This window comes from Pteropus alecto, unplaced genomic scaffold (genome assembly GCF_000325575.1).
Source record: "Pteropus alecto unplaced genomic scaffold, ASM32557v1 scaffold155, whole genome shotgun sequence".
Lineage (NCBI taxonomy): Eukaryota > Metazoa > Chordata > Mammalia > Chiroptera > Pteropodidae > Pteropus > Pteropus alecto.
In genome coordinates this window covers 13,167,238-13,177,659 of record NW_006438113.1, presented here as the reverse complement: position 1 = coordinate 13,177,659, position 10,422 = coordinate 13,167,238, and the positions used below count along the sequence as shown (strand labels likewise).

At 37.4% G+C, this 10,422-nt stretch overlaps 1 protein-coding gene across 2 annotated transcripts in view; it reads left to right on the top strand.

The window, feature by feature from the left end:
* SGPL1 (sphingosine-1-phosphate lyase 1) overlaps nt 1-10,422 on the top strand; it is a 50,329-nt gene continuing 39,907 nt past the window's right edge. Inside the window, exons 1-2 of one of the 2 annotated variants that reach the window (XM_025049325.1) lie at nt 1-18; nt 809-870. In XM_025049325.1, coding sequence (XP_024905093.1) covers nt 844-870 — 27 coding nt within the window. In that variant the 5' untranslated portion in view covers nt 1-18; nt 809-843. Of the gene's footprint in view, nt 65-808; nt 871-10,422 lie in introns of both variants that reach the window. The other variant, XM_006915543.2, reaches the window with a different exon arrangement.

Genomic DNA, 10,422 nt, shown 5'->3' with positions numbered 1-10,422 from the left:
CGGGCGAGAGCGTCGGAGGGAAGAAGCAAGGAAGCTGGTTCCGGGCTGGGGAGGAGGGTTTCAGGTGGTGGTCTGGGGAGAGTCAGGACTGAGTGGGAAGCGGGTCCTGGCAGGGGATAGGGGAGGAGGGTCTGGACTTGGGGGGAGGGGGTTCTGGGTGGGAAGAGTGAGGAGAGGAGAAAGGGCGAGCTCGAGTTCGGGCAGAAGGTGGGGGTGCCGACCTCCGAGGTCTGAGTGAGTGCAGGGTTTGCGAGTGGATGGCGGAGGGCGCCAGGGCGAGAAGGAGCAGGATCTGAAACTCCACTCCCTTGGCGGGGTGGGAATGGATTGGGGCAGGCGGAATTTGCTGCTCCTTCACCAGAGAGGAAAGGGTTTTAGGGCGGTAGGGATGAAGTAGAGCGCGAGGCCAGCCCGTTTGTAAAAGGAGTCTAGTGGTGGCTGGACCCTGGGACTGGGCTTCCTTTAATGTCGGATTCTCCTAGGGGTTAGGTTGTATGGGCTGAGCTTCGGGGCTCCGGGCCTGGGTCGGGGGCGGGCTGGGGCGTTGCCCCTGGTATTTACCTGGGGGCATTGCTTTGTGGAAGGCTGAGTCTGGATTCGTTTGATCAGCTGTCGGAGGGAAGCACAGTGCCAGCAAGGTTCTGATTCGCTGGTATGAGGCGCTGGGGGTGGAGTGTGACAACTATTACTGAAATCCGAGCTTTCAAAGGACGGGGAGAACCATTTCTTGACTGCTCTGGTGAATCGAGGCGGGCCAACGCGATCGTTTAAAGCTTTAGAAGTAAACAAACTTGATTCCCTTTTGCAGAGGGGAGATACTGAAAGTACAGCTGGAAGAGGAAGATGCCGAGTACAGATCTTCTGATGCTGGTGAGTCTTTTCCAGACATCCTCCTCGTTGTAAGGCACTTGTCCCTTAAGTTTTATTTTTAGTCCATAGGATCAGAATGTGTAGATTTCACGTCTGATGCTTGCTTTTGGTAGCTGAGCAATTCTACCACCTTTATTTTGGGCTTAATGATTAAGATAGATAAATGACAATTAAATGAATGAATATATAATAATATAAACGAGGAAGATTCTTTTTCAGATTTCTTAGTTTTAATCTCTCCCTTCCCGTACTGCTATAACAGTTTTAAAATTTCTATTACATTTTTTCTGGGTTTGCCATATATTAGTTTATAAGCATCTCCCAGACTGAATTCTCTGGAAGACATATAGCATGTCTTATTTTATAGAGAAGAATAAAAACCTATCATGATGCTCTATATACTAAGTGCTTAACACTTGCTTTTTGAAACAAACTAGTTTGAATTTAAGTTTTTTTCTTGGGCTGAGGAGTATATCTGCTTTGGTAGAGGTTGCTTTTTCTTCTTCTGAGGTATTTCTGTGCAGTTTTTTCACCAAGCAGAGAGAATAGCATTTCCCTGAGTGTTTACCAGAATGATATTTTATTCTTGGGATGTTTATGATTCCATGGCGTCTCTTTAGTGTGAGAATTGTGGGGAGCCCAGGGCTTCTATGTAGAAAATACTTATATAGAAAAAGTGTCTGCGTTTAGTTTTTAATAAGTCACTTCTCTCAGTCTGATGTCTCTTTGTGCAAAAACATGGATTTAAAAACAATTCTTTTTCCTCTCTTTATCTCACTAGCCCAGAGAGTTGATAGCAGTCACTGGGAAATTGGCAAAATCTGATAACAATGGGGTTTTGTTATACTTGGTGCTTAGTTCCTATATTGTTGAAACCTGTAAGGTCTCTGGGAGGGATAAAGAAGGGAACTAAGTTGTGACTACTTTTGATTTGAGGCAGGGAGCAAGGATGATTTTAGAGACATAGATAAATACTTGGTTTATCCATGAAGATTTCACCTAAAATAGTTTCTTGCCTCAAATCTCATGCATTATCAGTAGTTAATAAGTAGCTTTATGTAATTTTAAATTCTTATTACAAGAGCAATGTGTTAGAAAAACTGTAAATTGTAAGTAAGTAAAAGGAAGCAACCCCTAATAATCCAGTACTCAGGGATAACCACTGTTAGCACCTTAGAAGGTTAATGCAGAATGATTTGTAACAATTGGCACGTTCCATTTTTCCTCTTATAGATCAATATGTTTATGTAAATTAAGATCCCAGCATGTAAATAGGATATACCTCCATGCCCAGAGATGTGCTTATTATTTCTAAGGACTGTGTGTTTCCTTCAATAGCCTGCCTGAGCAGTGAGTGGTTTTATTCAGAATATTAACTTTGGAATCAGTTTTGTTTTGTAGTATTTCCTTAGCTGTTGTCACTACTTTTCACTTCTTCATTTGTTAATCTAGAATGTTTAGGGATATTGGCTTTACTTGTTGGTGTAAGGAGTTATTCACATGAATAATGACTGGCCCTCAAGAATCATCACTCTCTGAAGATGCTGTACATGTTAGTTGAGGTGCTTTACCTGGAAAAGTTGTCATTCCTTCCTTGACTGTATTGTGCTGTTTGAGTCTAAACAGTAAAGAACCAATGACCAGAGCTGGGTTTTCAATGAGTACACTAAACCTTTATGATCTGAGTTCAAGGTGTTTCTCTAGCTACTTTATATGATGTGTAAGACATGTTCTTGGCCCTCTAACTTGGAAGAAAGGACCCTAGTTAATAAAAAATAATTTCCATGAAGGGCAGTGTATAATAGAATCTAAGAATTAGAAATAATCCTAGAAGTCATATGATGCAACTTTTTACTAATATTTGCATGAATCCTTTTTAGAATATCTCTGATAAATGGATATCCAGCCATTTCATTAGGACATTATGAAAATTTTAAAGTTTTATCTGTAGGTATAATGTTAAAATCTTCGAATTTCATTTTATAATAATAAAGGGGCATTATAAAATATTTGTTATAAAAAGAGGGCATTGGGTTTGATAAGGTTGAAAATGACTTGCGTGGACTGTATGTTATGATAATAAAATTTAAAGATCAACTGGAGTCTGTATTTGACAAACCTTATACTTCAGAATAAGGAGCTTGGACTGCTAGCCCTCTTTGTGTTACTGCCCTTAATTTTGCCCTCATTTGATTAGGGTAATTTGTCTGCCTTTTTCTCTTTACTCATATATGACATGTCATGGACTGTAATACTTTCTACCTACATCTCAGAGAAAAAGATGAGTGAGTATATTCATCTGAGAATTGCCATACTTTCTGAGGTAATTCAAGTCAGGCAGTTTTTTAGTGATCTTTCTCCACTGTGGCAACCATTCTTTTTATCCATGTTCTCCTTCCACCTAAGCTAGGGTTGCAAATTACCAAATACTTGTAGCTTTTTAGAAAGTACTTCATAAAGCTCAGTCTACTCTTTAGGTGGCTTTTCTCTTTCGCATTCAAATGGGTGAATCGAGTTTACCATTTGGGCCTGGTTGGGATTTGAGTGATAATTGTTTATCTAGGGCTGAGGTTCTCTACCAGGGGTAATTTTGCCAGACTTCTGGCAATGTCTGGAGATATGATTGGCACACTTGAGGAGTGCTAGAGGTCGGGGGTGCAGTTAAACACCCTAATATGCATAAGTTTCCCAAAAGCAAGAATTACCTGGCTTAAAATGTCAGTAGTACTCAGGTTGAGAAACCGTGGTTTAGGGTTCCTTAACATAGATAACAGTATCTGTATAGACAAGGCATTTGTGTACGTGGTGGAATGAGTCTTTTCCTTAAATTTAATGAGTCTATTGGAGTGTTACTTGGGATTATTTTACTCATGGATCAAGCCCTGCTGCTTTGGAATACATATTGGACAGTGTACACCAGTGTCTTCTGTACTAGAGTAAAATTCTTAAGAAATGCAACATTTCTGCAGCACTCTTTTCTTGATTTGGAAACAGTAAGCCTGTCTCGGTCTTCTTTTTCAGGTTCAAAAATCGAATATTTCCAGATCCTAGAACTTTATTTTTGACCTTTGAATCTATTTCAGGGATACTTTTTTTTCTGAATCTCAATTGGGATTTAAGTAATAAGCTGAAAGGGCGACATGAAAAGCTCATTTCTGTTATTTGATTCTGGTGTCTTATTTGTAGGATTGTCTAAAAGAAAGGGAAAATTAATTGAGACTGGTAGGGCATTTAAAATTTTGTTGACAATTTGAGCGGCCATTGTAGGATGAACAGTGTATTTGGCATTGTTTCAATCTTATAAATAAAGCAAAACTAATCAGTATGATAATTTCTGCATCTTTTAATCTACAGAAAAGGGGTGTTATAAATGGATAGCTACCAATTCCCAGTATTTGGCTTGGCTGTGCAGACTGTGTGTCAGGAATTTTTAGTAACATTTACCTTCTTATTTAGACTTTGTCCATTCTAATATTACACACAGTTTGTACATGTTGGTGGCAGAGAATTGAGAGTCAACCTGGGATTAAGAATTTTCCGTAGGGAATTGATTGGTAGTGATTCAATCTATATGTGGAAACATATCCAATTACTGAGAGAGAAACCATGTTATGGGGTAAGGGGAGATGGGAGCCATCTGGGAAGGCAGAAAGTAGTTTGTTGGGTATATCAGTTATCTCCTGGCATACCCCAACAGTGTGATTGAGGAGGTAAAGGGACTCTTTACAAAGCTGAGCAGGGTTAAGGAAGACACAGCAGGGCATGATGAAACAACTCAGGGCTAAGAGCCATTATCACTCTAAGGCCTGAAAGAGCCAGGAAGGAGAGTAGTTTCCGGAACCTTGAGAGAGCTTAGCTGAAGGAGAAGGTAACCTGTAGGAATATAGTCACTGCCAACCAGTGGCCTGGCGGGAAGAGAATCAGGGACAAAATACTCAAACTTTCTTTTTCCAACCTCTGATCTCCTGCCAGAGCCTCTCATTGGTCAGGCCTAACTGGAGACCAGAGGATAAGGGACCTTGGGTGAATTAATTCATAGAAGGTGGCCCTGTGAAGCACATAGCAGAGCTGGAGCAGGTTGGGTGGAGGACCTGGAGGAGCAAAGGGAGGATACCCAGTATACTGAAGTCAAGGTCAAGTTAGTTCTGAAAGGCAGTGAGAAGATAGTATCTGAGCAGAGTCTGGAATATTATAGAAAAGGCATGTTCTCACTGATAACAGAAGGCTAGATTCAGAGGCAAAGTGTTGCCACAGCTTTGGCAAGGCCAGAGCTGCTTTGTTCCAGTAGAAGCCTTAGAATCTTAATTGCCTGATAGGCCTTTAGAAATCCTGCAGTCCAGCTTCCCTTGCAGCGTAGGAATCTCATCCCATCCACAGTGCTCTGTCAGAAGTGGGTGCAGAATACTTGCTCAGGGAGTTCTTTCCATTGTTGGGCAGCTTTAATTGTTAGACAATTTTTTATTTGTCCAGATCACGGACTGTATCAGTTTGGGTTAGGTTTGGCTGCACATAAAAGAAAAATCTAAGAAAGATTTTTAAAAGATAGAAATAAGTTTCTCTAAAGTAAGAGAAATCCAGAGTAGTCTGTTCCTGACAGATATGGCCATTACTAGGTCTTTGAGGAAGTTCTACCACTCATAGTCCAGGCTAGCCGCTTTGAGCTTGAGCTATCAGGTTCATGTTTCGTTCAGCAAGAAGAAGAAAGAAAAGAAAAAGGGCCTACTCCTCTTTTTAACTAAAAATGTTTTTATATGAAACTTATACAGAAAGTGTATGAAGCACATTTCTATATTTTTAATAATAATAATAAAAATAATCATCTACCACTCAGGTTAAGAAATAGGCACCCCATGTGCCTTACCTTGATTATATCACATTCCCTCCCCTCTGATTTTTGGAATAATTTTTTCTGTGCTGTTTTTAAAAAAATTGTTACCACCTATGTATGCAACACTAAATTTAGGTTTTTTTTTTAACTTGATATAAATGGATTTATATGTATTTTTTGTGATTTTTCCTTTGTTGCTCAATATTTGTGAGATTTATTCATGTTTTTACATGTAGTTCAGTTCATTCATTTTTATTACTGTGTAGTAAGTCATTGTGTGATTGCCACAATTTATTTCTCCATTCCACTGATGATGGACATTTGGGTTTTTCTGACTTGGGGCTTTCTTGAACATTACCGTTATGAACTTTCTTGCACATGACAAGTGTTCACAAGTGTAAAACACTTTCTGGGATTTATTCCAAGAAGTGGAATTGTTGGATTGTAGGGTATACGTCCTTAACTTCATTAGATAATGACAAACTTTTCTAAAGAGATTAATACAGTTTATATTCCTAGCAACAGTATGTGAGAGTTTTTGTAACTACACAGGTTGACAGTCTAGATATTTATAAGGCTTTTTATTTTTTGCCAATTCGGTAGGAGTGAAATCTAATTGATTTCCATTTGCATTTCCCTGATTACTAATGTGTCCTGTCTAACTGTTTATTGACTGTTTGGATTTCCAGTTTTGTGGGTACTTCTTCAAGTCTTATGCCTTATCAATTATTTATCTATTTCTCTTTGTAGTTCTATTAAATTTTGTTGTGTATATTTTGAGATTTTGTTACTAGGTTCATATAAGTTTAAAATTATTACGTCTTACATAATAAGTTGCTCTTTTTATCTGATAATGCTTTTTGATTTAATGTAGTTACATGAGCTTTTTGTTATGAAATAGGCAAACTGTAAATGTTTGATAAATGACTTACTTCCCTTTTGTATAGGCAGAAACTGCAGGTTTCTTCTGGTGCACTGTTATTTATGTGTTCTGTTATCTCACAAAGTGAATAAATCATTTTGGAATAAAAAACACAGCATTTTTCTTTTTTGAGGTATAACTTGCAAAAAGGGCACAGATCTTAATTGTACAGGTCAGTAAATGTTTGCATATGGATATACTGTACTCACTGCCCAGATCAAGACTGAAAAATGTCCAGCATCCCAGCAAGCTCCTTATATCCCTTCCAGTGACACCCACCAAAGACTGTCATTCTCACTGTACGTTAGTTTGCTTATTTTTGAGCTTTCTTTAAATGGAAACATACAGTATATATATTTTTGTGGATGTCCGTTTCACTCAACATTTTGTGTGTGAGATTCAGCCATGCTCTTATGGAGCAATAGTTTTTTTTAAATATTGCAATGTAGTTTTACAATGTTTACAATTTCTCAGTTTCTTCATTCTACAGTTGAGTGACACTGCTGCATTCTTGAACATGTCTTTTGGTAAACATAAATAGAATTGCTCGGTCACACGTATACTGCCAAACACGTTTCCAAAGTGGTTGTACCAATTTACGCTACTCTAGAGTTTTCTTACTACATAACTTTTTGATTTAGCTTAAGGCAGCAGATCTTAAATTTCTCCCCACTAAGCATTAGAGAAAGCATTAAGAATTCTTTCCTGAAGTAGTATAGACACTTTTAAAATGTGAAATGCCCTTTTTCTGTAATTTCCCTGGAGAATGAAAGCCTTCCTAATTCTTGTTTATCTGGCTTATAATTATTAATAAACATTGGATAGAAACAATGCAACCCTGGTTCTTTTCGAGTATTAGAAGGGCAGAATTTAGATTTGTAAGACACCATTTGTAGCAGTTAATTCCAAGACTAAAATCAGTTAATACTCTGGAACTCTTTGGAATCTAAGTAGCTCTTGTGGTATATTTACACTTTGTGCTCAGTACTGGGGAAACCTTGTCTGGAAGCTTTTTCCAAAAAGAATACATCTGTCCTGTCTTGAGTTCCAGTCTTAATGTTATGAAATCTTTGAGACATTTGAGGCAAATAGAAAATTCTCTTCAAAATCTACTAGGAAATAATCTTGGTCAAATATGAGAATGCCATGGTGTGCTCCTGGTGTAGCTGTATTGCAGGAAGGCTGGAAGAAAGCCTAGGATTACAGAAATCTCCAGCTGTTTTTGATAAACTTAAGATTTCAAATGCTTTCTCAAGAATCGTGGCTGTTGCAGTCAACAGCAATCTATCTGGATGACTGAAATCAGGTTTGTGATCTGTAAACATAAGTAGGTAACTGATATAATCCTGTTTTGTAGGTGGGTAAAGCGTCACTTGCTACTTTCCAATTGAATTAGATTATCTAAGGCAGAGTTGACTTAACATCTGTCTAACAAAATTCAGAAACAGCTCATTATTAACATGTATTTTATTACCATTATGTGTAAGAAAATACAACACAGGCATAAATCAAACTCCTGAAAACCTTTCCCAGCTCTACCTGTGTGACTGGGACATTGCGAAGGTTATTTCCCTTGCTGTTTACTAAAGAGGAAAGGAAAATGTTTATCATCAGAGAACTCATATTCTTTAAATATTTAGTGTTTCTTATCTGCAGTCATTTTCTTATTACCTTACCTTGTTTAATATTCACAATAACCCTGTGAGTGGATGCTGGTATCTTTTTTTTTTTCTTGTGAACTTTTTGTTGAATTACAACAGTGGCATCTCTTTTTGCAAATGACCAAAATCCAGTTTCATAGATGTTCAGTAATGGCCAAAGGTCACACAGCTTCTAGGTGAGAGCTGAAATTAGAATCTTAGTCTTTGATTACCAGTTCAGACTTTCTAGGACACTACAGCTGCCTATAGAACAGCATTAATACTACTCAGAGAGTCCGCAAGGAGTAGTGATGAAGTGTCAGTTCAGGACAGTACTGAGAGATGGCTGTCCTTTTCAGGTATCCTGCGTAAGTGGCTGGAGTATGTGTTTATGAATTGCCAAAGGAAAAATAGTGTTTTCAAAAAACGTCAGCATTTTAGTGCTTAGTAATTCTACGTGTAGACTCTTCAAAGTACATACCTTTAAACAATAATGATCCTCTTTGTCTATAATTGTATATAATTGCTCTACAAATTTCTAAGTTATTAGATACTTTTGGTTGCTGTATTTGAGTCCAAATTTTACCTTCTCTTTCTGGAATTGCAAAGTTTCTGCTGTCTTTGGCCCATTTGGGAACTTTTTTCAGAAAGGCTCTTTTTTTTTTTTTTTAAAGAAAGTCAGTGAATCCAAACAATCCTATGTCGTTGGTGTTAGCGAAGAGACTATTTGGAGAACATAAATGGGATTGCTCCATCATAATGTTCTTTTTTTAAATGTGCAATTCTTTGATGTTTAGTATATTCGTGGAATTGTGCAGCCATCGCCACAATCAGTTTTAGAAAAATTTTAGAAGAAACCCCATACTTACTAGCAGTCACTTCTCTGTCTTCCCAATTCCCTAGCCTAACATCAAATGACTTTTTGTCTATAGATTGCCTTATTCAGAACATTTCATATATATGGAATCATAGAATATGTGGTTTTTGTGATTAGCTTTTTTCTCTTATAATGTTTTCAAGGTTCATCCATGTTGTAGCGTGGATCAGAACTTCATTCCTTTTTATTATAGGCATAAGGCTTTTCCTGGAGAACTTTAAGTAATGGATTTATCCAGTATTGTTTCATTTTTGTTCTCATAGGGAATATAGGGGTTTCGGCATACTTTACATATAATAGGATATTTTGTTATATTAAGGCTACTTCTAGGATTCATTTTTAGAGAAGGGTTTATTATTTGGAATATAGACCCCAGTGACTGGCCTTCAGAATGTCTTGAACCCTGTATAATTAATTGCAAGATTTTATGTTCCCAAGTATATTTTTTGGTACAGGAGTTTAGGGGACTGAGAAGATTTAGTTTTTGTTAAAAGATAATTTTCAAAAAAAGGTAAAATCATGACACTCACACAGATATAAGATGAACACACATTAAAGATTTTATTTTACTTAGAGTGAGGAATCGAGACATTGTGTAACTGGTTCAAAGGAAATGTCCAAAGAACAGACATATTTATAGATCAGGAATGTTAAAATGAATATGAAATGGAGGCAAAGTTAGTTTTTTCCATAGTAGAGAGGGAAGTCATTTGAACCTTTACTGAACATGGCAGATTTTGCCTGTTTATAGATGAAGATTAGTTTGCATTGCTATCAATTATCTACAACTTTCAGAGTTGTAAAATAACTTTATATGATCATAATCATATAACCCAGAGGCATGTCCTAGCCAGTGCATAATTTTCCATTGGAAATACACATATTTTTCCTGCACCTTCAACAGGTTATCAAAAAAGTCTGAAACTCTTCTGTGTTAATTCTAGAGCCTTACTTCAGTTTTAAAAAGTAGCTCCTTTTTGACTAGATTTAGAAGGCAGAATTTCCAGTGTTTGTATCAGTCGAGGGTCAGTCAGAGACCCAGAGATGGGTCTGTAGTTTTTTTTGCATAGGATTACGTGTTAGAGATCTCCAAAGAAGTAGCTTTTGCAGTTTACTTAGGTTACACTTCTCGGCACATATTCAGTATTTCTCATCTCTGATAACAGTATGACTATTGAAGAGGAGATTTCTAAATATAATTTGGAAAGTCTAGTGACTCAGTGACAAAGGTAGATAATCCTATTAAGATAAGTATGGGAAGGGAAAAGCTCTGATGACTTCTTCC